The sequence below is a fragment of the Seriola lalandi genome, unplaced genomic scaffold, assembly GCF_002814215.2.
Source record: "Seriola lalandi dorsalis isolate HSWRI2012SDOR001 ecotype SW California unplaced genomic scaffold, Sedor1 jcf7180002054256, whole genome shotgun sequence".
NCBI classification, from domain to species: domain Eukaryota; kingdom Metazoa; phylum Chordata; class Actinopteri; order Carangiformes; family Carangidae; genus Seriola; species Seriola lalandi.
Genome location: NW_019524809.1, coordinates 556,067 through 583,620, shown reverse-complemented (window position 1 = coordinate 583,620; position 27,554 = coordinate 556,067). Strand labels below are relative to the sequence as shown.

At 40.6% G+C, this 27,554-nt stretch overlaps 1 protein-coding gene and 1 long non-coding RNA gene across 4 annotated transcripts in view; one reads left to right on the top strand and one right to left on the bottom strand.

The window, feature by feature from the left end:
* cblb (Cbl proto-oncogene B, E3 ubiquitin protein ligase) overlaps positions 1-23,735 on the top strand; it is a 57,380-nt gene extending 33,645 nt beyond the window's left edge. The window contains exons 7-19 of one of the 3 annotated variants that reach the window (XM_023404777.2): positions 600-737; positions 1,537-1,624; positions 2,509-2,640; positions 5,749-5,949; positions 7,228-7,422; positions 11,911-12,285; positions 16,261-16,352; positions 18,767-18,901; positions 18,987-19,051; positions 19,447-19,560; positions 20,454-20,651; positions 20,860-20,967; positions 21,869-23,735. In XM_023404777.2, the coding sequence (XP_023260545.1) occupies positions 600-737; positions 1,537-1,624; positions 2,509-2,640; positions 5,749-5,949; positions 7,228-7,422; positions 11,911-12,285; positions 16,261-16,352; positions 18,767-18,901; positions 18,987-19,051; positions 19,447-19,560; positions 20,454-20,651; positions 20,860-20,967; positions 21,869-22,122 (2,095 nt within the window). In that variant the 3' untranslated portion in view covers positions 22,123-23,735. The remainder of the gene's footprint in view (positions 1-599; positions 738-1,536; positions 1,625-2,508; positions 2,641-5,748; positions 5,950-7,227; positions 7,423-11,910; positions 12,286-16,260; positions 16,353-18,766; positions 18,902-18,986; positions 19,052-19,446; positions 19,561-20,453; positions 20,652-20,859; positions 20,968-21,868) is intronic. The other 2 variants (XM_087173559.1, XM_023404778.2) reach the window with 2 other exon arrangements.
* LOC147819189 (uncharacterized) lies at positions 6,326-7,391 on the bottom strand. Its single transcript, XR_015437165.1, has 3 exons — positions 7,253-7,391; positions 6,537-6,701; positions 6,326-6,448 (listed from the first exon to the last, which is right to left on the bottom strand). It is a non-coding gene; the product is annotated as an uncharacterized LOC147819189 (long non-coding RNA).
* Positions 23,736-27,554: the final 3,819 nt, after the last annotated feature.

The window sequence follows — 27,554 nt, the reverse complement described above, 5'->3', positions numbered from 1 at the left end:
CACTGCGATTAAAACACTAGTATATGGGACGGTATGTTGAGTATTGTGAGTGATCACAGGCCATAAACATTATCTATTAAGTCAGCAAATGATAAGTTGATCTCAGGCTGAATATTAAGCAGCTGTTTGGTTCTTTATGTAAATAACTCTGGACCTGCAGATTGAAAAAAAAAAAAACTGATAAGGTCGATAATAATAATACACTGGAATGGTAATAGAAGACATTTAATGATAACAATGATAATGATAAAAATGATGACAATGGATAAATATCTGATTTCTCACTGCTTTTAAAAAAAACAAATAATTGTTTTGAGAAGTGCATTAAGAGTTGTGAGAATGACGTTTCCAATGTGTAAAATTAGTTTAGCCTGTCAGTACTGTGGTAGTGGCAGTGTGTAGTTGTGCCTGTAAAATTGAATTAATAAAAGTGATTTTGAACATAAACACAATATGATCATCACATGATTAAGGTAAAGTTGATAAATGTTTAACTTTTTATGATTAAAAGAAAAAGTTTCATTCAAAAACGTGTACAAAACATGTTGTATCGATTGTTTACCAGCTTGTGTGTATGAACATCTTTCTCTCTCTGACAGTTACATCTTCAGACTGAGCTGCACGCGTCTGGGTCAGTGGGCCATCGGTTATGTGACCAATGATGGCAACATACTGCAAACCATCCCCAACAACAAACCGCTGTTCCAGGCCCTCATCGATGGCTACAGGGAGGGCTTGTATGTAGCCTGTCGCACTCAAACACTCTCTCTCCTTTTCTATCTCTCTCTTTGTTTGTATATTGATATGTTGAGCTAAGCTCTCCGCTCTCCTGGTCAAGGTGTTGTTTCTCTCATACCTGGTAATCAGACAGGCCCCAGACAAATCAAACATACCTCCATCCATTTAGTGTATGGCATCCCGCTTCCCTCAGCTGTCAGCATGGCTGGCTGAGGCAGTCAAGGATTGCTGTGTTTTTGTGAAGTCCAGAAGGGGGAGATTCAGGAGAAGGGGGGTGGGGGGGGTCCTGTTTAAAGCACCCGTTTTTGATCAAGAGGGGAGACCAGCAACTTTGGGGGAACTGAAATTCGCTTGAATCATTCTTTGAAATGTCAGTCAGCATGCTCATACGCTTCTTCTTTAAGATTGATTGATGATCATATTTTACTGATTACAGTATACTTCTGATATTTAGTGTCAATCATAAATCAGAATCAAGTTAAGTCCATGGAAAGCATTTAAAGTCAGACTATTACAATAAGTACTACCATCACATGTATATCTGCTACTGTCACTTGTAGTTTTATTACTGCTTCTTGTGAGCAGTGTTTTTGTTTTAAAACATTCATTGGTTATTTACTCATTCACATGTCTAGAATGACATAGATATAACATGTAAAAATCAAGTGCAGTTAGTGAAATTCATATTGATACCATGTATGCAGACATGACAAACAAAACCTGACTTTCATCAAAACATTTCAAGCACATATCTTATGTGTGTTTGTAACTATTAAAACCTTTTTTTCTCACTTGCAGTTACTTGTTCCCTGATGGTCGCAGCTACAATCCTGATCTCACTGGTTTATGTGAGCTGACGCCTCATGATCACATCAAAGTGACTCAAGTGGGTTTGTGTGTATCTGAAAACATGGTCATGGAATTTGTTAGCCTCATAAAGCTAGAAACTCTGTCTTGCTCATGACATTTAAGTGTGGAAACTGTTCACTAAGAACCGACTGAACCAGATCTAATATCTGTCAGACCACTCATATGATATAATACTGTATGTGTGGGAATGTTTCAAAAATGAAATGACTCACAGCCTCTTCAAACTTTCAAACCTCGAGAACGGTCATATTAAATGTGTAATTAAATGAAGCATAATTGTCCCACTCCTCTGCTTTTTGCTTGAGATTTATTCAAAGTGATTTTTGTGCAGAGTGAGACTCAAACTTGATAATTTCTCCACCACAAGTGCCACCACATTTTTCCAGTTTCAAAACAACCTGTGAGAACACAGCTAGTGGTGTGTTCATGTAGTCAGGCGCGATGGTTAATGTACATTGATGTCTTAGTTACAGAGGGAGATCACATGTTGTAAAGCAAATTCTTATCGGCCTGAGTGTGAAGTGTGAAGAGGAAATTGTTGGCTGGTGTTGTGTTGTTGCAAATGTCTGATATGATTCCAAACAGGCGAGTCAATGAATAATGCCGATGGGTGACATACAGGCCTGAATTGTTTGTCATGTTATTTGTTTAAAGATTTTGAGATTTTACATTAAGTGAGATTGAGAAAATAGAGAAAACATTAACCATGATAATTCAAGGTCATGTAAAAAGCTCTGAATTAGAGATTGGAAGTCGCTGAAAACATCATGGAATTTGAATTTGTGGGAATTGTATTGTATGCATGTTGTATATGTGTGTCTGTACATATATATATATTGTGTGTGTAGTTTGATCTGTGCATCCCTTGATGACTAACAGAAGTCTGCTCTGCCTGAACAGGAGCAGTATGAGCTGTACTGTGAGATGGGCTCCACCTTCCAGCTCTGTAAGATCTGTGCTGAGAACGACAAAGATGTCAAAATCGAGCCTTGCGGTCATCTGATGTGTACTTCCTGTCTTACAGCCTGGCAGGTAACATAATGAACCGTACTGCATGAACTCATTTAACATTTAGATTTTTGAACAGAGGGGTATGTCTATGGCTTTGGCTGATTGCTGTTGGCTGATTGCTGACCCCATGTTATTGGGGTCAATAACAGAGTATGTACATCTTCATTGTAACATCTTCTGTCTCTCTGTGCAATTTTCTGTCCATTTTGGAGAGAACACTACTGTGTTTTTTTTAGATTTATAAGTAGGAATGAATCTTGTTTGAGGATTAACAAGTGTCTGCACATGAGTAAGAAAAGACTCCTGAATTATAAAAGCAGTTTTCAGCACATGGTTCATGGTGACTTCCTTCCAGTGTCCTTGTGTCTGTCCTAATCAGATTTCCATGTACCAGTCATTAGCGGAAGTGAAAACTGAGTGTTTGTGCAAACAGTATATTCCAGTGTTCCTGCAAGTTTTTCTCTGCTTCCTGCCGCATGCTGTTTTCTGTAGTGTGTGCATCTTATAGCACACACATGTACTGCTGTAGTCGTTCTGCTTGTGTGTATCATAAGCTGTGTCACGTGTGTTTGTAATTACCTTCCACTAATGAGTCATTAGCAATGGGTTCAGAGACTCCCTCCTCTCCTTCCTTCCCACCTCTGTCTTTCATACCTCCCTCCTCCCCGCTCCCTCCTTTGTGTGGGACATCTGAGATGGCTCTCCAAACACGTTCAGGGCTTCCTATCAAAGACTTATTTAATGACATTTTGATGCTTCTTGTTGGTGCTGTATATTTATGGAATTATTCAGCTTTCTGCAAATGAAAGTCATCACTGTTTTCTAACTGCAATAGTCTCTGACAGTACTTGTGTGCTTTATATTAGTAATATTCAAACATCTATCCGATGCTTGGCAGTGGAGGCTTTGTGAGGGAGGACCTGGAAAATGACTCAGAAGACTGTGAATGTTGGTTTTATACATGAAAGTGAGAACACTTCGTTTTTCAGTCAGTCGGCGCTATAATAGTTTCCATTTATCATTAGCCTTTGGTTTGAGTCATCTCAGTCAGGAGAGTCAATGTCAAAATGAAGAATGAAATACATTATTTACCATTACATGTATTCACATTCATTGCTGTTTATGTGTTGCTCACCACAGTGATGTTCTTTCAGTGAGAATACAGACATGATGTCCACTAAAAGGAAATCATCCTCAATGGTGTTTTTGTAGACTTGCTAATCTTGAAAAACAAAAACATGGAAAACTAAAGCAAATCGTTTGGGATATCTGCCCCAGACCAATGGTCACAGTTATCACAACACAGACATAATGAAATCCTACAGGGGCTACAAAGTGTTTATTAAATGGGGATCTATGGTCCATAGCATGTGAGTTGTAGCCCTGGTTTGAGCATCTCTTCAGAGCCCACACACTAGTGTTTGGTTTGCTGTTTGTTTCTCAAGTGGTTCAGTTTCATGGCTACAAAGTTGGAAAGCTTTTTCTTCTGCTTTACTCTGAACACAGCTGTAGGTTTAGCAAATGAGTGCAGTCTTTCCAGAGCTCAGTCCTGTGCTCTGGAAACAGCAGGATCAGCAGCTCACACAGTCACAGCGTTTGTCTCTCATACTTCCTGTTATGACAACTCAATGTAACCACACCTCCCCCACAAGCTCAGTCACTCATTCAGTGATGTAGAGTTTGTATAATTATGTTTAAATAGACACACCTCTACACACATACACACACACACACACACACACACACACACACACACACACACACATATGTGTATGTAGTAGTAAGAGTATGTAGTATGCCGGTAAATAAGTATTTTCCTCCACGTTAGTGTAATAGTGAGTAAGAAAGAAAGGGAACCCTCCTACCTTGTGACAGTGAGTAACCCAGAACCAGTCTGTTCAGGACATTGACTCAGTGATGGTTCTCTGACTTCCTCTTACTCTGTATATTAGTCACCAGAGGTGGAACAGATATACTCTCACTCAGAGCTAGGAAATCATATATGTGCTTCCACATCCTGTTTGCTTTATTGACCATTTTTGATCTCGCAGAAAATGGGGTTACATGAGAGGGTTCCCTCGTTCTAGCTATTAGTTTTATCCTAAATCGATACAGTGACGAGTCTGAATGATTCACATGGGCTTTCCTGTGTCTTCTTTTTAGAACCATCCCGGTCGTATTTGCACTCATATTTGTTTCATAGAGAATTTATTTGTTGAATTTCTTCTGGAAATAAAATTGGTGAACCCAAACTAAAATCTGGTTGAAAAGCTGAAAGCTTCTCTAATAAATAAATTAATTTTAATAATTGATAAATTGACATTGTATAGAATGAAAGGTGTCACTCATAGTGACAAGTTTTTTTTTTTCTTGCCCACAACATGGTTTTATAGTTCTGGTTCAGCTCAGATAAACACTTAAGCTTTTAGCATCTAAAGAGACAGATATTCTTCCTCAGGAGATGCAGCAGAGCTAATCATCAGGTCATCAGAAACAGGACTCTGTTGTAGATGGTTTGTGCAGTTTATTTCAGTTTGTCAGTCGTGTCTGTTGACTTAGAGTTTCTGTGGCCATCATACCATCTCCTCCTCCCTCTGGGTTCTCTTCCTTTTAACCTCCCACTCCTTCCCTTTTCCACCCACTCTAATTAGGATCAAGTTTCAAACATCCCTTTGGTTGGTCCCCCCGCTAAGTCCCCAACCATATGGCTGCCACAATTGCTGCTTTGTTCTTTGTAAACATTGTCTGCCCTTGATTGTGGCCGCTTAGTCAGTGGAAGGATGCACTGAAAACCAAAACCTCTTTATTATCTTATTTATGGCCTCCGTTTGACAGGGTCTGCCATGTGGAATATCTACATGTGGCCAATGAATGTTGCAAAGTTGCAGAACAGTTTTCCCTACAGAAGAGCTACACAATCATGTGTCCAATCAAGTTTGCCGGAGTATTTTCACGTGTATCCCAGCTGTGTCGCAGCAGCCTTCCTGCTCGACAGACGACAACACTATAGCAACAAACCTAATCAGATCATTAGATTTAGAAAGGTCTGTGGGATACAAATGTCATTACCACACCTGTGTATGTGTTTGTGAGTTCGGATGATGTTTCACTTTCCCTTATCTGTTCCAGGAGTCAGATGGTCAGGGTTGTCCGTTCTGTCGTTGTGAGATCAAAGGCACAGAGCCCATCATTGTGGATCCCTTTGACCCACGAAACGAGGGCACCAAGTGTTTCTTCCTGGACCAGCACAGCTGCCACATGCTGGAGCTGGATGACGAGGAGGACCGGGAGGACTGCCTAGTCATGAATGGACTGGCAAACATCAGGAAGGTAAATAGTTGATCTGCTGATGGGTCGGTGACCGGGCTTGAAGAAATCTGATTTGACACTCTTTCCTTTTCCAGGGCCTCAGAACTACACTTAATAATAAAACACAGACTCTGTGAAAAAGAGCTTCACTGAGTGAATAAGACACAAGTGACTTAGTCCTGCTGACAGTAAGTGTAGGATGAACCTTAAAGAGCAACTCTGATGTGATCACGATTAATCACGTATATGCTCAAAGCTTGAATAGTCAATCAGACACAAGAATTTACCCTGCCTCTGCTCCATTATTTACCCTTAAAAAAGACATCCTTATACCTCACTTATTGATATATTATTCTGCAAAAAACGTGATGTCTCCAATGAAAATTAAAGTGTGAAAGAAACACCAAGGGAGTTTTATTGAGCACTTGGGGACTGAAAATGGTACAGGCAGGCAGGTAGATGAGTCAATGGTTTGGATGATGGTTCTGGATCTGTAGCAGGGAGGCAGAGGCAGGTGCGGCTGAGGACAGAGTATATGCAGAGTGAACACAGGAACAACTAGGAATAACCACAAGGAATAATTACTCTAAGGCAGAGTCGATAGGTACCACGTAGGAGTAGGTATAATCTGGCGATGAGTGGATGATCTGCCACGGTTCTTATACAGAGGTTGATGAAGGTGGATGAGATTCAGGTGTGCCGCACCGCCCACGGCCAGATAGCCAGGCCACGCCTCCCTGGGGAATGACAGACAGGGAGGAGGGAGAAACACACTAGGAGCAGGGGAACAGGAGAGACAGGAGGAGAGAGAGTGGAGGCGGGTAGAGATCCTGTCATCGCGGCTGAGACCGTGACACAATGAATAACAATAGGTGTTGAATAACTGGAAATTGACTGAAATGGAAACACAAACGACTCTGAACTGGAGTACGGAGGAAATTCATCAGGGAAAATGTATACAAAATGTGATACAAAATTTGTGCAGGCAATGAAGATGCTAATTGAAGTTGCCAATTTCCGAACAAAATTATTACCATCTTTATACCTGTTGTCTCATCTCAGTCATCTAGGTTCTACTCTTAACCTCATCTCTTTAACTTATAAATCATAAAAAAATTAATTAATAGCTTTCATTTTTTAATTTAAGAGTAAAAATGAAGGACTTGTACTTGTGTGTTTCACCTAAGTCCAGAATACAGTTTGATAAATACAGACCCAGATAATTTCCTTTCTATGGTGACCAGATGATCAGATGTGACCATGAACAGGCCTATAAGAGATGATTTTCTTTTCTCTCAGCACTGTGCCGAGCGTCAGAGCTCACCCATGGTGTCTCCCAGCTCTTCACCCGTCAGCCAACACAGGAAAGCCCACCACGGAGACCCCGGCCACTGCATCCAGCACCTTGGCCTGCCCCCTGTCCCACCGCGACTAGACCTCATCCAGAAAGGTGCTATCCGCTCCCCGTCTGCCAGTCCCACCGGCTCCCCGAAGGTCAGTCATGAAAGATAAAAAGTCACAGTCAGAATCAGAATCTGGTTTATTGCCAAGTAGGTTTTCAACATATAAGGAATTTGCTTTGGTCTTTAGGTGCATATCAATAGACATAGTAAGAAGAAAAGAAATATAAACAAAGATGAAACAAGCAAGTACTGCAGATAGATATCTTAAATAATGTAGCGTTAACACCAAAATTTTGAATTTGCTCTCATTGAAATGGGGCACCAGTCCTCAAGGAGGACAACGATGAATTACTTCATTGATAAATTTATCAATCTCATATCAGAAGCCATGACTTCTCGATCCAATGGATCTCCAGTCTCTACGTCAAAAGAAAACAACAGGACAACAACTGGGTGTAAATAAGGAAGTTTATTAACTAAACTACTATCTACAGAGTAAATGCAAGGTGTAATAATCATAAAGATGAAAATAATAATGAAATGAGCAGTGTGATGAGTTAGCAATGGTGGGAGAGGATATGTTATGGCTATACACTATGGCTATACAGCTAATGATACGTCTATGAATGAGATTTGATGATTAAATATTGCTATATTTCGACATCAAGCTCGTCATGAGCAGAAGGTTCAGACCTGAGTTGCGCTGTAGCTGAAGACCCTTGGCTGGAACCCAGGTGGCTGTGGTTGCCGTGGTAACCCTGGAGATGTGGGATCTAGGTGGATTCTCCTGGAGGCCGTGTCCCGTTATCACAGTGGCGTATTCTGCCGGTGTCTCAGCGGTTTAGTTTGCCAGGAGACTTTCTGTCTCGGGCACTCTTGATTTCTGGTCGGCTTCTCTGCAGGCGGTCGTGGGCAGATCTGTTATCTAAACTGGAGATTTTGCCTATGCTTCCCAGATTGCCTGGTGTCCATTCATTGATCCTCTGGAGCTGACCCTTTGACCCACGGTCTGGTTCTGTGTCTCTCTGACATGCTAAAAGCATGGTCTGTTTGTGAGAGAAGGGTCCTTTGTCTCTGTTTCCTATCAATTTGATGTTGGGAAGAGTAACAAAGTGTCAATTTTGGGTCTGTAACTCTGAAAGTCCTTACAATGAACTTCTTTAATGGCTTGTGACTGATGCCAGGCCAGGCCAAATTTTACAAGATAAAATATTCACAATAAAATGTGAAGAAATTTTATAGAAATTGATAATAAATTGAAAAAATAGAAATGTATACAATACAAATATGTACACTGTGAAAAATGACTGGGGTGTAAGCAATAGTTCATGGGGGAAATGTACAATGTAATGAGGCCAACTGCAGTAGGTAAGAAGCTGTTTTTGGTCCAAGAGGTTTTGGTCCTGATGGACCGCATCCTCCTGCCAGAGGGGAGGGACTCAGACAGTTTGTGTCCGGGGTGGGAAGGGTCAGCTACAATCTTTCCTGCTCGCCTCAGGGACCACGAGGTGAGGAACAGGTCCTAGAGGGATGGCAGATTGCAGCCAATCACCTTCTCAGCAGAGTGACTGATATGCTGCAGTCTGCTCTTGTCCTTGGCAGTGGAAGTGGCAGCAACGTACCAGGTGGTGATGGAGGAGGAGTGGCAGTGTAGAAGTTCATCATTGTCCTTTGCAAGTTGAACTTTTTCAACTTCCGCAGGAAGTACATCTTTTGCTGGGCTTTCTTGGTGAGGGAGCTGATGTTCAGCTCCTGTGAGACAGTGGTGCCCAAGAAGCGGACATACTTCATGGTGTCCATGGGGGAGTCTCACAAGGTGATGGGGGTGGGTGGGGCTGGGTTCTTTCTAAAGTCCACTATCATCCCCACTGTCTTAACAGCATTCAGCTCCAGATGGTTCTGCCTGCACCAGGTCACCTGAGGGTGGTGTCGTCTGCAAACTTCTGGAGCTTCACTGACTGATGACTGTAGGTGCAGGTGTTGGTATAGAAGAGCAGAGGAGAAAGGACGCAGCCTTGGGGGGATCCGGTGATGATAGTCCGGGAGTCAGAGATATATTTCCCCAGTTTCACATGCTGCCTCCTGTCGGACAGGGAGTTAGTGATCCACCTGCAGATGGAGTAAGGCTCGCTCAGATGGGAGAACTTATTCTGCAGCAGGGATGGGATGATGGTATTGAAGGCAGAGCTGAAGTCCACAAACAGGATCCTGGCATAGGTCCCTGAGGAATCCAGGTGCTGGAAGATGAAATGAACCAGGGTTTGTCATTGTTATAACTCACCATGGTGCATGTTGGGATACAGCAGTCCTCACGGAAGCTGATGTAGGACGTCACAGCCTCTGTGAACTCGTCAAATCAATGCAGTCCAAGCAGGCCTGAAGATCCTCAATGGCATCACTGTTCCATGGCTTTGATGTCCTCACAACAGGTTTACAGAGTTTTAGTTTCTGCTTATATGTAGGAATCAGGTGGACCATGGCATGGTCAGAGAGGCCCAGTGGAGCCCAGGGAACGGCGTGATAAGCTCCGTTGATTGTGGTGTAACAGTGATCAAATATATTCCCCTCCCTGGTTCGGCATGTAATGAATTGTGGGAAGTTCATGGCTGTGGATTCCTTTGTTAAAGTCACAGACAGAGGACAATAACTAGGGAGTCCGGGTTAGTTCTCTCCACACACAGTATGTGGTTGGTGAGTTGGCCTGTGGTGTAATGTAAACACCAACCAGAATTAATGATCTGAACTCACGGGGGGAGTAGAAAGGTTTACAGTTTATGAAGAATGATTCCAGGTTAGGGGAACAGATCTGCAGGATCACTGTCACGTCATCACATCCACTTTGTGTGTTCTGTGGCAGCCAGCTGCAGTTCAGAGTCCGGTATCCAAATAGCCACGTCTCTATGAGACCTGTATTCTCTGGCACATAATCACTAAACTTTTTAAATTACATAAAAGCAAAGTTTAAGAGATACTTTAGTGGACAGATGTACTTAAAACAAGAATGATAAATCACATAAGGAGGATGTAAACACAGAGAACTCATTGAGTATATGGAGTAAAGGTAGACAAAAGACATATACATTAACAAGAAAAAAAACATGAAACATCTCTACATTAAACTTGCACAAGGCCATGAAGCACTGTGATGGCCCAAGAGGCAGCAAGGTATTACAGTTTTTCTCAATCGCTTTGATGCAGTGCTCACATCAGAAGCATCATTCTCACAACTCTTAATGCTGTTCTCAAAACAGTTCATCATTTCCCCACACTAAATAGCATTTCTCAATGTATTTGTACAAGCTTCCTTTGTATCCAAACATAGTTCAATACAAATTTTTTTTTTCTCATTGTGATGATGCATTTCTCATCTGACTTTAACAACTCATGAAAGTAGTTTGTACCTTTGTCAGTTAGAATGACAAACCTCTCACTCACTTTGATACAGTCCTGCATTGCATTACACACACACACACACACACATACACACACACACACATACACAAACACACACACAGCAACACTGCTAATTTATTGCAAGTAGCTTCTACAGCCTTGAGCTGAGCTGTGTATTCTCTTTGAGCAGAGCAGATAATGACAGGACAGGAAATTTGTGTCTGTGTGTAAATAAGCATGGATGGAGTTACTGAGTGTCTAAGTATGCTAATGTGTAGGGTGCTGATCCCAAGTGAGTCATGCAAATACCATTGTTATGAACCAACACTGGAACAACCACACACATACACACACAGCTGTGTGGGTGAGGACAGGATATCAGTTACATCAGTATATATGACTGTATTTTGAGTTTTGTCAGTGATCACAGGCCATAAAAATTATCTATAAAGTCAGCAAATGATAACTTGAGATGAAAATAAAAATGGCAGCTGTTGGGGTCTTTATGTTCTTTACTATACTATAATTGTTGCTATGTTCTAAGTTTGTTTGCATATCTTTGTCTATTTTCCGATGAATAGTTCCACATTTATCATTTTGCTTTCCTCAGTTACAGCAGTTATATTCTGTGAATATACAGATAGAGTTTTTCTCAATTATACACACAAAACCAAAAATTTAACACAAAATGAAGAGGGCCACAAATCTGCTGCAAAATGAAACTATCATTGAAAATATCATAAAACATCTAAAAATCAAGCCAAACACGTTTTTTCAGTTTAGTAATTTTTTTGGATACACCATGTTCTAAATATAGTTATTTTTCTATCATGTTACTGCTGTAACTGTAGTACAGTGTTTGTATCTGAACATTTTTCACTGTATATTTTTTGCAGTTTTCTAAAGTCAGTCAGGTTTTTTTTATCAAAACATCAAAACATTTGGCGTCTAAAGTCTTGAAGCATTGTTGAAAGGGTTTAATTGATTGGTGAAAATGTTGAAGTGATGGACTGACTGCATGTTTCTTTCATGTGAACAAGGTTTTGATTGATTTAAAGGCTTTTTCACAGGTGATTTAGTGTTATGAGAAATGCATTTACTGTTTTGAGAACTGCATTAAGTTTCCAATAAGTGAATTGTTTCAGAGCGATTGAGAAAAACTGTAATTGTCACTCCACCTCTCTAGTCTTCACCAGGCATGTCCAGGAAGCAAGACAAGCCTCTCCCAGCCCCACCTCCTCCTCAGAGGGACCCACCTCCACCGCCTCCTCCTGAGCGTCCTCCTCCCATCCCCCCAGAGTCACGCCATTCTTGGCTCCCCAATTCCTCTTCTTTGTCATCTTCTACTGGCGCACTGTCAGACTCCCAGATGCCTCCCGAGACATGGTGTACCAAAGACAGCCACCTGGCAGATGCCCACAGGACTGGAGTCGAACACCAGGTTCAGCTAGGACCCTCCGGCCCCTCCCACTTGAACGGAAGACCACTCAGTTGTCCGTCTGCAGGATTCGGAAGGTTGCATCACAGAATGGAGGGGGCAGGAAACTTGGATAGCTCCAAGGTAGGGTTTGCAAGTTTGTCTTTTTTTTGTTTTCACAGTAAAAGAAAAGGAATGACTTTGAATGAAATCCTGTACAAACATTCATGATTCAGAGGAGATGAATGCTAATGACTTTGGTGATCCTCTGACTTTTCCTCCAGCTCCATCATCAGGTCAATACTTCAGGTTAAACCTGCAAAACTGCTGACATTCCCATCAGTCTCAGCTGTACTTTGAGCTAACACGCTAAAACTTAATATTACATCCTTGCAAATACTTTTCAGTACCTCATTTAGAATTTTAATTCTGAGTAACTGTAAAGTCATAGTTTGATAAACTGATGATGCATGAATATATAAATGTATAAAAAAGTTAAGTATGTTGATCCTGTTGTACAACAACTTTTAAAATAGTTGACTATGATGATCAGTATATCGTATATATCTTGTATATAAATAGTATATAGAATGGATTTGAGACATTAGTCTTGTTTCTTTCATGTGTGATAGCAATGAGGGGTCACTACCATCATGTAGCAATGACATGAGACTGGGAAAGAAGCCATTTATAAAAAGCAGCCATAAATGCAAAGCATTGTTAACTTTCACATTCAGTGTCATAGTTTCTACAGAGAAACTAAAGACTGTGGGGTGGGCTGACAGATTTTAGCTGCCATTCGCTGTCAGTCCAGCCCATAGCACACAACCTGCTATCATGATAAAAAAATCTGTTAATTTAGATTCCCACTTATTATTGTTTATACCAATGTGGGTTTGCTGGTGACCATATCTTGGAAATATATCATTCATAGATGCTTAGTAATGTTTTGTTGGAACAGTTTATTCTCACAGACCTTTTTCATGCACTTTTATCTCAACCTGTCCATTAATAACATAAACTGAATTCTGAATTCTAATTAACTGTATCCCACAGAGACATACAGCTGCAGTGGGACGTCCAGGTACATCTGATGCACTTTAGTGATTTATAGCATCCATCAGCATTTTTTAGCATTTTATGTGGCTTCCCATCTGTTAGTTTGTGCTCCACACTTTAGGTTAAATAGAGCAATCCCCTGCTTTTCCATGTTCTGAATCAAAACACGTAATCCCCAAATCACTGCCCACAGCTCAACATCTGATCTAATGGACCATTGTTTATTAGATAAAGTAACTGAATGTCAATCAAAATCTTAATGATTTTACATTCATGGGTATTAGAATCTTTTTGTCCGTAGTTATGAACAAAGTGAGAAAACTTACAGGTTTTGTTTCTGAGAAAAATAATAGAGGTGGAAAGTTGAATGATTCATCACTTTGTATTATTTGCAGATGTTCACAAAGGAGATTTTGTTCAAGTCAACCCTGATTTAATTACACAGGCATGTGGTTTACCACTCTGTCAAATAAGACATGAGCAAATAAGATGCTCTGCCTTTCTTCTGTTGAGTAAATACATAGTTCAAGTGTGTTGGTTGGCATATAAATATGATAATCTATGCTAAATAATGATATCCTTAATTTAACTGAAACTCACTGTCTGAACTCACCATTCAATGGCTACCAAGTGAATCTTACAGAATACTTCTGAGCATCTGCATCGTTTGTAAACTCTCTCCACTTTATCATTTAAAAGTCCAGTGTGCAGACACACACTCATGCGCACACAGCCAATTGCTCCCTCTCCCTCCAGAGACGCTGTTTGATCAGAAAGTGCCTCCAATTGCCTGTGGAGAGTATTATAACTTTTGGTAATATTCAGGAAGTGGTTATTTTGCATCCTTTCATTCTCCAGTATAGAGCAACATTCATTTCAGAGGCAGGTGTGCTTTGCAGATTAAATGTATTTCTGCTGATGGTCATATTTGGCTCGGGATTTTTGTAATAATCCTGATGTGGCATTGCTAAAGGAATTTATTATTTTTAATGATAATATTAGTAGTAGAAGTAGTAGTTCTACAAAATACTATAAATATTTGTTTTAAATAAGAAGCTGGGTCAAAACATTATGCTTTTGGCAGCTCTGGGGAGTGATTCTGCCACAGAGAGCTGAGGTCTCTTCCAGAAAGCAGGTGTAACAAACTCTGACTTTAGTCCAGACTCTGAGTCGATGAACCCTGAGATGTGAAACTCTTGAGTTTTCAGTTCCAGAAAAGCTGATCTGAGTTAGTTAAATTAACTGAGTATGTTCACTCTGAGTTAACCGCATGTATGAGGAATATAAAAAGGCATCATCAATGGATCTCCGATTCAATGATTCACCATGGCAACAGGTAAATAAAGAGCAGGGCATCTGAGCAGCGTGTGAGCTGAACTATTATATTTTATTCAATGTCATCCACTAGACCATGTTATTTAGCCAATTTTTATTTCCTTTATGGATGTAAAGAGCTGGAATCTACTGCCTGTTAGATTAGATGTTTGAATATTTTATTCACCTGTGACTTGATGGGGACAAAGTTCTGCTGCAGCAGAAGATGAAAATATAAATGGAACAAATCAGACAGGAGTTCATAGATCTATGATTGTAACCTCAGGTTCTGACCTAGGAACAGCTTCATGATTTTGGTGATTTTCATTGAAAAAACATAAAGGTTAAAGCTGAGTGTAAATTTTCAGATGTCCACTTTACATTTAAAAATCTTGCTCAACAGTATCAATTACTATATTTCAACATGTAATTTTCAACATTTTCTTTTAAGATGCTTTACTGTAATCCTCAGAAATATCACATCATCTACAATATCATATGACAGCTATGATAGAACTGTTCATCAGTGAGACCAATGAGAACATTAGAAATGATTCTTCATTGATCAGAGTCTGTGTCTAAAGATTCACACAGATTTTTTTTAATTACACTGATTGATGTATAGTAAATTTTTCTGTGCAGAGGAACTGATTGACAATCTGACAGGTGTCTTAATGACAGTGCAGATTTAATTTGAGCCTGTGTGTGTAATATCTGAATGTCAGAGATCATTGTCTCTGTTCTCACACTGACTCATCAATCATAAAAGAGGTAGCCTAATGTGTGTAAAGACATGTCTTGAGTAACAAACAAATGTCTAATTGGGATTTTAGTCTCCCAACGTAAATTCATTAAATGAATGCCTCCGATCTGCACTTTGATACAGACTGTAAGAATGAGGAAACGTGTCAGAGACTTCTGAAATTGCTGCAGGAAGGGCGGAGACAGACAGAAACTCAGGGTTTGTTGAAGAAAATCTGCCAGCGAGCAGGTTAGCTTCACAGAGCAAGTTACCATGGTAAAAAAATGGATGAAATGTCAACAATGAATGACAATAACCAATACAGAAGATGTTACGTGCAATGACACAAGAAAAGCAAACACTGTTCACAGTTTTCATCCATATTCTTCACATTCAGCACAATCAATTTGTATTGATTGATTTGAGGTAAAGCTATTGATAGGCTTTGCTGCCATCACTACCAATTAGAAAAAGAGGCTGTAAAAAAAGTTGATGTTTTCCACAGGACCACAGAGTCTTGCCAGTACCCTCTAAAGCACTGCTTTTACTTGCAGAGCTTGACACAACTTTTATATGGTAGAGTTTTAGTTTTTTGTTTTTTTTCCTAATTATATAAATTGTATAAAAACACGTCAGCTCTCGGCAAGTGATTCATCCTGCTCAGAAATAATCTTTTACTTTAAATATATCAGGTTTTGATCAAACAGGTAATTTGATACATGCTTGTTTTTTCAGGGAGTTGCTGTGAAGCTACAGTAAGTGAATAAATATGATGTAGAGCTGATGTATCTACTTTCAGTGTGGTGTCCTGGCTGTTTTTGATCAGTGATGAGGATTTCACTGCCATCCTCCCACTCCACAATCAGGGAGGAACAAAGATATCTGATATGTAATATACTGGATTTAAGTTTATTTCAGTTTGTCAGATTCAGTTGATTTTGGCCTCGTCAGTTGTTCCTTTGCATTTTCATGATAGTCTCTCCTTCTCTTGTGTGTCTGTCTAGCCCTTCCCTAATGGCGTGCAAGTCAGCGATGAGTATGATATCCTTCCCTCCCGGCTCTCGCCAACTCAGTCCACACTTGCCAGTAGCCACAAGTAAGTATTACACACACACACACAAACACACACACACTCACACACACTACACAACACAATGGGAGCATTTATCCAGCAAAATGGAAAAACTTTCCCCGGAGATGTTCTGAAGAAGTTTGGGCAGTATTGAAACAATATCTCTGTACAACCACTTTGTATTAATGTGGGCAGATAAGATTACAGCGTGTGGAAACATGTTCGTTCCATGCATCAGTACAGTGATACTTAAAGAAGTGAGCTCTCACTTAACTTTTTATACATAAAGATGCTTCAATACTGAACAAAAGCCTGTTTGATCAGTGGATCAGTGAGTGAGTGAGTGGGTGGGTGATTTCCTTCAGTCTAAAGTTCTGTCTCCTGGACCTGCTCGTTTCTTTGCTCTGTGGTTTCAGGCTCTGGGGCCTTATACCACTGAGGTCTAGGAGCCTCAGGGAAAAGTCCTGGTTCGAAACAGCTTTGAAAAATGATGTTAACAAGCAGCCTTTTAGCTGCAGCCAGAATTTGATTAGGGGTGTTTCTGTGTATCAGACTGGTGGAGTCCGGAGATGGAGCTGCCACTTGTGATGAAGCTTGAGCTGAAAGTGAAAGCTCTGATTCTACTGGAAACAATTTAGTGCTGTAAAAATTTGTGAGGTTGTCAGAGTAATACACACACTTCCCTTACACAAAATACTGCAGCTGACTTGCAAACATAAATTCTGCAAGTATAGGTTACATTCACATCATCGCTTATTCACACACACACATTTTATTAAAATATATATATATATATATATATATATATATATAACGATCCCCATTCATTACCAAAAGCCCGACCTGAATATTTATTGATATTTTTACTGCATCTATTAGTTTAGTTTATACTGTTTGCTCATGTTTAATGTGTAACCGTGGTTATGGCGGGACATTAGGCCGTGTAGGTGTTTCTTGTTAGTGATCGGCTAAAGAAATTGCTGTATCATTCGTTGTGTCGTTCGCTGTTGCCTTGTTTAATCATTAACTACAGAAGACACAACAGTTAATGGACTTTGCACCTCAGCAGCACAGTAGCTTTATACTGTAACACATACAGTAGGTAGACACAGATAAGGTGCAGCCAGCTGATAAGTGGTGCTGCATATTTTCATATTACTGTACTTCAGTGTTAAAAGTCTTATTGAATAAGGCCTAATGGCTGGTCAGTTTTTGTGGAAGATTGGAGACTAAAGCCATGATCAGTGTTGTGTTATCCTTCCAGAAAGAACCTGATTATTATTTCACATAGTTATTTCATACATATTGTACAACAGCAGCCTTTTGCTGCTGTTAGACTCCACTTCATGGCCTCCTGTTGATGAGAGAGGTGAGGATGTTTCTCAGATGTCTTTCACACTCATTTTCCCAACAACTTAGCAGGAAATTACAACACACAAACTGATGTCCCCAGGCCTGCTTCTTCAATTTTTAGACCATTGGTTTCCAAACTTTTTCTCACACACACAAACAAAGACCAAATACGGCACGCATACACATGCACCTTGCCTAAACATCTGTTCAGTGACCTTTTTGTCATCCAGGATTAAGGATGTCAGGAGGATTACTTTATGCTTCTCTGCAAATTTGCTGATTAAAATAAACAATGAATTCAATTTAAATGTATTTCTTTCATTTTCTGTGACGTGAAACAAGCTTTATTTTCTTGATATACAAAGACAAAACAAAAAAGGTTAAAAAAAAAAAAACATTTTATTGTGACACATGAGCTGTTGTGCACACAGTCTGTTGACATGGAGAGAAATTAAAGAGAGTACAACCTGTAGGTGTGACTCTACTTACAGATACTTCCTCAACCTGTTCTTTCATTTATACTGGTTAAAAAGTCAGGGTGATGTCTGGAGCAGCAATAACGCACTGCATGGTTGGAGAGTGATGGATATCTGTTTCCCACAAGCAGCTAAAACCTGTGTGTAGAGCAGTGGTCTCAGACTGTGATATGTCTCAGCATTTCATGAGTATTATTTACAGTCACAAAGATGTCAGTAAATATGTCAAGTGTCAGAAAGTTCATGATATGACTTTGATAACTAGCTGTGAGCTGTCATCTCATTAGCTGTGGATAACGACATATTGAGCAGGGTTTTTTTATAGGGTGTTCTTATTCTGTTTTGACATTTATGTTTACACATGTTATACACAGAGTAAACAATTTAGTCAATGAAAATGTCACATTGTTGTTTTTATGCATTGAAAGATTTTTAACATGTAAAACAACAAATGTAAAAAGTCTTGTTGCACCGGTCGGTCTTTACATTACCTCATCACTGCCATCCTGCCCTGATAGCACTGTGAAAATATCAGTGATTGCACTTTGAATCTAATAACTGTAGTGAGTGACACTAATGGAGAGGTTGGGTTGACAACCATCTTTACAGACCCACAAACCCTTTCACCAGTCCTGTGGTAGAACGACAGCAGAGGGTGATGGAGAGGGCGGAGGATGACTATCAAATCCCTTCATCCAACCTCTGCCTGAGCCAGCCTCCGATCTGCATCTCTGTACCGAGCAGGTACTCACCTCGTCTCAGTGTATCGAAGTTACTACGGTGATCCAGTGAAAATGGTTTCAGTTTGAGATTTTCTTTTCTCATTCAGGCACTTGGAGAACGGCTCCCCAGAGCCCTCCATTGAGGAGAAGAAGTTGCGGCCCCCTGAGCCTGGTGAGAAGATTTACACATCACAAATGATAAATATATTATATGTTTCCCTATGACGATGAGATCTTTGACGTGTCCATCAGGATACCTTGTTTAATTGATTTAATAAATCTGAAAAAATTCTACTAATGATTCTTAAAATGAGAAAGAGACAACAGGCCATATTGATGCCAGCAGAGTGATTATTCTGCCTCGTTTCAAGAAAACTAAACGTTATAACAAATTGAATCAGGTTTAAGAAAACAACAACCAAGCAAAACTATCTAATGCCATCGGCAGAATTCTTTTATTGTTCATTGAAAAAAAAGCATTTTTGAAAATTGAATATCCTGTGCCTTGTTGAAGTGGCTATTTACACCACAGGCTGCTTCATGTTGAACTCTGCTTGTGTTCTTCAGGTACACACTCAGAATTGGTCAGGGGGTTGGTCCCGGGGGCAGCACATACTGCCCTCTACCCCTTCAACACTACCCTGTCACCCTCTGACTATGACATTCTGCTGCCCCCCCAAGGTAGCTCACCCTAACAAGAACACATCCCCACCCTGACATCGCCCATCCACTCCGTCTTTGTCAATCCATCTCTCTGAACCTGTCCTTTTCTGTGTCAGTGTTTCTCCTGCGGACATGGCAACACACATGTCTAACTGTACAATGTCACTCTTGTCCTGTAGAAACCTTGTATCTCCCACTGTCAAACTTGTATCCCTCACTTAAACCAATGAACATTACAGACAGATTATTAGACGATAATAGCATCTATAAATAAATAACATTAATTTAGGTATTTTATTAAAATCATATTCAGCAGTTGATTTACAGGCACATTTGTGTTAAATTGTCAAATCAACTTCCCAGTAGCAACCCTTGCAGCAGAGTTGACATGGTCCTCATGTGAAAAAGACTGAATGGACTCTGTGCTAAATGGGCCACAGCTGGATATGGCAGGTATGATAGAGAGTAAAACTGTAAACAAACAGTAAAATTAGGCTTCATATAAAGGCCTAGTTTCTGGATTGTAATCTCTCACATTGTGCTTATGATTATACATTTGATATCCTGTAGGCACCACTTAAGAGCTTGTTAACCCAGGCTTTAGTTCACTGTACTAACACAGTCATACATGTATGTGATGGACATGGGTAAGTATTTAAAACAATAACACATCCTGATCTTTTCTCTTTGATTATTTTGAACCACAACAATCCAACCCTCGAGCACCTCCTATCCCAGTTCCTCTCATGGCTTTCCTCTAAAAAGGCAGCATTTCAGCCTCTCTCCAACATGTAACCCCAGTATATGGTTCAGACTTTATATTCAGCCACCTCATCGTGGAATAAGTATAAACTGTGAATCAGGGCAGAGCAGAGAGCTCAGTATTGTCTGTGGCTTCTGTTGTGTTTCAGCATTAGAGGAACCCTTCAACAACTGCCCTCTGTCCCAGCCTCCTCCTTCCCCTCCTCCCCCTCCACCGGCGCGGCACAGCTTTACCGATCACTCCTCCTCTTCACTGTCCTCATCCTGCAACTCCACGTCCTCCTCCTCCGTCATAGCACGACCACACAGGCCCTCCTCTGGACACGAGCACTTGCTGTTAAACCCTGGTGAGCTGGCAAACCCACAACATCTCATTCTAATCAAAGTTATATAGTGAGATGTAACTGTAGTGTCATTTCCTAATCTAATACTTTTCTCTGTATTATGCTAACTGGATTGTGGAAAATGTAACACACATCACACACATTACTTTGTTGACTGACAGATAGCAACAGGATTGTTGACTTGACTTTTACTGTGTCATCTGTGGTCTAGACACAGTGTTTGACATGCCGAACAGTGCCGCTCCTCTGCCTCCAGTCAGACGACACACTGAAAATGTTAAAGGCTCCAGAGCCTGCCTGGAGTACGACCATTTACCAGGTAGTCATGGTAGACTTACATCTCCTTCTAAGCAAAGACTACATGAGGAACTGCACACAGGTCTTGATAAGGGTATAAATGTGTGAAAATGGGAATAGGAATTAAGATCTGAAAAAGTATGAGCCTCTTTATGGAAGCAAAGAAGAAAGAATATCTGGTAGAAAAGTTTTCAGAAGAAGAAAATACTTTAAGATTCACGTACACTCTCAGGGGCAGGGAGAGTCTAATTAACATGACCATGAAGTCCTTACCAGCTTTTTCCATGATGACCACAGGACTTCTGAAACTTGACTTCCTAAACAGATTATAGTCTCTGTAGTGTTTACTTTAAAAGATGTACCTAGTTTCACTTGAAGCAGGCAGACCCCAGGACCTCAAAGACAAACATGCAGCGACTACCTCAATATCTGATTTCTACATATGAAAGACAGTCTTTACTTAAAGGAGCTATTTATAACTTCTGCCACTGCTACATAGTCACCGTTAGCATGAACAGCTGTTTACTTAGCAATCCAGAGGAAATGCTGCTAGTTTAGCATTCAACTTCATTCCTTTACTCACTAAGAGCTGTCAGCAGAGGTGGAAGGCACCTCCACATGTTGACTTTTCTTTTGTTTCTATTTCTGTCAGTTGTTTTCCCTGTACTTAAGTTAGCATGGTAACCGGCTAGCTTCGGCCCTTGAGCCGCTCAGAGGACATATTATAACCTCTTGTATTATAAATGCATACTAAGCCCCTTTAATGATAAAAGTCAAAACTCTGAAGGTTTTAGGAAAAATTTAAAAACTTTCTTTCTGTGACAAGCAGCATTTAGTCTACTAAATTTTCCCTGACCACTAATAACACCCTCAAGTTTATTCCTGTGTGCCAGGCTCATGAGTTTTATTTTTCTCCCTCAAAGCATCGATGGACTGTTCGCAGGCCCCCGCCAGGCCACCCAAGCCACTCCCCAGGAAGATCCCTCCGGACATTCAGTCAGGAAAACCCCACAGCATGGAGTCAGAGACCGTGGATGCCAAGATCGCCAAGCTGATGGGAGAGGGTTACTCCTTTGAAGATGTGAAGCGGGCACTGATGATCGCCCAGTACAAAGTGGATGTGGCCCGAAACATTCTGCGAGAGTTTGCCTTAGTGGCCCCGAGACTGAACCTCTAGTCCTAGAGACAGTGAAAGGGGAGCACAATGAAGCTGTGCCTCTGAATGAACTGAATAAAAAAAAAAGGGCTCGTTTGTGCAGCTTGGCCTCAAACTGTTGGAAAAAAACTCTGATCAAAAGAATTATTTCAAGGAAGACTCACCTTTTGTTGCTGAACAGAGATGACGACATACGACAAAGTGGCTAAAACCAAATCACGGCAGAACACAGAGAATCAAAAAAGGGAGAGAAGAGCATCTGTGAATGATTTAAACCTGTGAAAAAAAGAACCAGGCTTATTGTTGTTTACAATGGGCTGTACCAGTGCTGGCCTCTGGTTTGCAAATGCTCCTGTTCGTCTCTGGGCTTGGACTGCACGCCAGTTTTAAAGCCCTGATCCTGCTAGTGCTGCTACTGTTACTTTCACATCCTGCCACCTTCCAGAGTCTATTTTGAAGGGCTTTTCAAAAGAGCAAGACATTTGCATCTCATTTCAGCTTACATGCTCAGCCAGTTTTAAGAGATCATTTTTATTTACAACCAGTGGGGGGAGTCAGACTCCAATGAGTCTCTTCTCTAACTCTGTTTCTTACTCTCCTCTCAACAGTGTCGGCTGCCCCACCTACTTACTCTGCCTTTCCTTGTGTGTTGTGTGCACAGAATATTCCACTGTTTGCCCAGAGTCTGGCAGACTTGTAGGTCTTAACAAGGTCTGGTGAGTTAGGAGCGGTTAGATGGAGCCGGAGGATGTTCCCCCAGACCTGGAGAAAACTGTGAGACAGCTGCAGAGGATCACTCTAGTTAGACTTGTTATCTGGTGAAGCAAAGAGATAGCGGGACAGTTAGTTATCGCTCTTTGTTTCTGTTCCCAGACCAGAGAATTAATCAGCTGAGGCCTTTTTTAATTACATTCTTCATCTGAGGACAGCAAGCCTATGAATGTATTAGTTCTGCATGAGCGAGCTGTACCTTTGTGCACTTTGAGCTCCTCTCAGGCCCAGTTTTGAAGCGATTAAGTTGTTGGTGGAAATTTTTTAATTACTCCTCAGTTGCTCTGTGTCAAAAGCCGGACAATTGTGCCTGCATTTCAACTCAAGCATTTAAATGACAGGGGTGAGTCCGTTGTGTTAATCAGCGAGCCAGACGTCATCTGTTAAAGCTTGGAGCCGATGCGCTCAGCAGCTGTCACACTGCAACCTCCTGTCTCCACTTCAATTATCCAGTCAGCATATGCTGAAAATGTCAACATTTCAACATGTTTGAGGATTCGCTCTCCGTCTGATTTGGAGTAAGAATCAATAAAGTTGAACCACAGAACCCTGCAGAGCGTTCAACATGAGACGAATCATATGCACCTTCACTGTGCAGGTGAAGTTGAAACCCCCTTACCTCAGAATCTGGAATCAGCTGTACCATAATCTAGAATCTGGAATCACCTAATGACTGCACCATATTTCACCTATGCACATAGGCCTACTGGTTTTGTTCAAATGTATTATTTTTTCCTTGTGGAATGGAGATGTATAAAAGATGCAGATCTGTGCTGGACCTGTTAGTGGTGTTGTTTGCTATGTTTACATGGATGATAAAACTTGGCTATTATTTTAAATTAAAGAATCATTTCAGTTTATAATTTGGGACTTGATTTTTTTTGTTTTGGCCATTGTTTCCATTGGCTGTGACGGAATTGTAGTCACCAGAGTAGTTGCTGAGATTTGGAAGTGGGTGCGTGGTGACAAAGCGCACAAGCAGATGGACGATCAGACAGGTTCAAAACAAACGAACAGTTTATCCACATCAGCGGTTTTCAAAGTGTGAGGCGCACCTACCTGGGCGCTGCGTGAGGAAAAAATAACTTTAAGCATCTGTTTAGCTAAACTCGGCCATAAATGGATCGATTTTTTTGTGGCTACAGTGAGCTAGGAGACAGAGTCTGTTCCTTTTGACAGTGCGTCCCCGCAGCAACCAGCTCTGCGCATCAAAGACGCAGGGCTCTATCTCTCTAACACCCGGTGCAAAACGGCGCAAGGCACAACGTAAGTTCTCGTTGAAATAGCTAATACACTTCTCTGATCTGAAGTCAGTGTCGCAGTATTTTACTGTTATTTTAACGGCACATTATCAAGGGATTAATATGTGGGTGCACAATGCGCATACACTCGGCCTGTTACGCACAGGCAGAGTGAGCTGAAAATGTTCTACATGTTTGGATAAATCAGGTGGAACATCGGAATACAGCCTCAATTTCGCACTTTCCCTCACTTTGAAAATCCCAGAACAGATTATTAAACCACAGGGTTTATTAAACTGTTTTATTGAACACTCATGTTTTTTTTTTCCTGACTGATGGCTGACTTTTTTTTAAGGATGTTTACGCGTTTGCAGATCTCAGCAGTTTGGCGTTAACAATGTTACTGATTAAAACGATGGCCAAAACTAGGGAAATGAGACCCAAGCTGTGGAAGAAAGTCTGGCATTAAACGTGCTACCAGTGGAATATGAAATGTAATGACTATGATGACCTCTTGGGTCGTTATTTGCCTCCATAACGGTCACAAAAACATGTTACTTCCCTATTGGTGAGTTATGTGTAACAGAATTTATTGTCTGGGAGACAGTGGGCTGAGGAGACAGACAGCTATTGTCTTCAATGACAACAATGTGATGTGTCAACATGATGTGGTTTTAACTGTCATCCTAACTACTGTATATCAGGACTGTAGTAACTTTTATTATATTAATGGTTGATACAGCCAACTGAGCCAGGCACCTTGACTGTGCAGCGTCTGGGTCTGTGCGTGTTTTTGTTAATGAACAAACAAGACTGAGGAAGACCACTGTCTCTTTGGACCCCTTTGTGCTGTGAGTTAGTCCAACATGTACCCAGGGACAAGATGAATAAACACACAGAGAAGAACATGGAGCATTGACCCATTTACACCTCCACACTCTCATTTTTCCTGAAGCCATCATTAGGTTATCAAAATAGATTTGAAAGGTGTATTTTTTCTTCTCAGAAGGGCTTTAAAGTGTTGATTGATTTTGGTCCTCTGTGACTGAGGTTCCTAATGATGCAGATAACATTGTTTCCGATCAAACATTGAACCATCTCACTGCAAAAATTAAAAAGAAAATGTTCGGTTCGAACATCCTGGTAATACTGCGGGAGGAATTCCTCAGGGTCCCTCAGCCAACCCACGTCTGTCCATAAAGAGGGATGTATTTGCCCAGCCACCATCCCTTCCCTCCTTTTTTTGAGCTGCACTTTCAAGAGGAACACCGCTGTAGTTTAAAATGTATTTATATTAATCCAATTAATATTTGGGCTGAAGAAGCTCCATAGAGAATTTGTGATAATGAGCGACGCTGTGTGCAAGGAGGAAGTCTGAGAAACAAGTCTCTAATCTCTGTTATCATCCACAGCACAGACACAGATTCACAGAACATCATTTTCTAGCATTGTGCTGTATGGTAATTCAGTACAACCATAAAAGTATGTCAACTAAACAAAAACACATATAAATGTATAATGAAACAGTCATATGATGCTTAGTCATCAGCTAAGCAGCTTTATCAGCTCCCCTGACAAGGGGGACTGAAAATTCTGGACTTCATTAATATTTCAACACTCGTATGATGTGTATATTGCCATGGTGCGGATGGACTGAGCCAGAAAACGTTCTCTGAAAAAAGTTCTCACTTTCTTCCTGTATAAGATAAACACATTACTTTGAGCCAGAGGCTTCAAAATGCAGTGGAAATAACAACAGTCTCACAATAATTATGACTTCAGGGAGCTTCATTCTGCCTGTGAAACTGAAGTCAGATCACGAGAGAGCTCTGACAACTAATGCTACTTGATTTAATGGAATACTGAATTAAACTGGAAGTTATAAAAGTTAAAGTCTAACAGGAAGTTATCAAAGACAGTGGGAAATTGTCCCTTTGTTGAACTCAGCCATTAAAAGATACAGTGACAACATTGACAGAAGAAATGCCTGCAGCCAACACTGTGGGTTGATATCTGTCTTTTCTGTGAATACATAAAATTCTGGAAAAAACAAGAAAAAAACAAATAACTGATCCTACTTACAAGTGCCGTTTGTGTCCCTATGCCACAGAGCTCCATCGTTGTCCAAAAACTATTAAAACACATCAATGAGACACTCCTGTGCTGGGTGACATGTTCCTTCACCAGGAACACACTCACTGTAGTTAACCTTGACTCAGTCCCACACACTTTCCTGTTGCCCCCAACACTCACTACAGCATCACATCTATCTGCTGCAGAAAATAGTCCCCAACAAATGCACAGTTTCCCCCTGTTTTAATAACATTTGGAAAAAAAAAAAAAACTGCAGGGGCCAAATTACTGAGGCTTTTTAAAAAATTAAATTTATATATGTGATCTGGATTTCTGCCTTCAGTTAGAAAAAATGGACTTGTGGCTGAAAGCCACAGATGGGGTAGAGAAATCAGACGGTACTGAGACACGTCGTTGGTTTTGGCCATTTCATATCTTAATCCTTTAAAAATCACTAACTACATGGGGTGGACTCAGGTTTAGCTACTTCAAGAAATTTTTCAGGTAAGAAATTACGTATTCATTTGCAGTGTAGTGACCGTGTGTCTGTTAACACCAAGTTAATAAATATCCATAAATATGTAACTGGTGTATATTAATGTTTCCAGAAAAGCACATGTTCATTTGTTACCCCCCTCCCCTTCTCTCTCTGTTAAAGCATCACTGCACTGACATGGCACTGATAGATAGATATACTACTACATACTCTAAATATGACCTGAATCATTATTTAGGAGGGATTTAAGATTCAGGATGAATCTTTCCTGCTTTACCTTTAGTGTGGTGGGTTAGGCAGATTCAGACCATGTCTCAGACTGAAATGGAAAAAAACAACACCTCCAATATGATGCTCAGTAAACTCCTGGAAACATAAAAAAAAATTGGGAAATGGAAAGTTCAGCCGCCTGAACTTTGACCTCTGATCTCTGATTGTCCTGAGCACTGTGCACTGAACCTTTAAAAAAAAATGACACTGAGTCACAAAAAAAAAAAAAAAAATTTTAAGAATATCAGATCTGATCACAAGTGCCAAATATGCATTCATTTTCAGGATTTTAACCCATTAAATCCCAGATTAGAGCTGCAGCGCAATATCATTTCTCTCTCTAACTGCACACACATACACACACACACACACACACACACACCATAAGACTCTGACATCCATACCAACACACACCATTTTAGTTATTCCAATGGCTTGCAGAACTCCATGATAGAGCAGCAACGTCCCTAGTGGACACCAGGAAAATAGCATGTATTTGTTCCATAGGCCAAACACGGCTTCTCTGGTGGAAAGTAGTACCACCTACCATTTTGGAGCCAGAACCTCAATAAAAGTCAGAGTTAATCAGGTTCAATAGGACA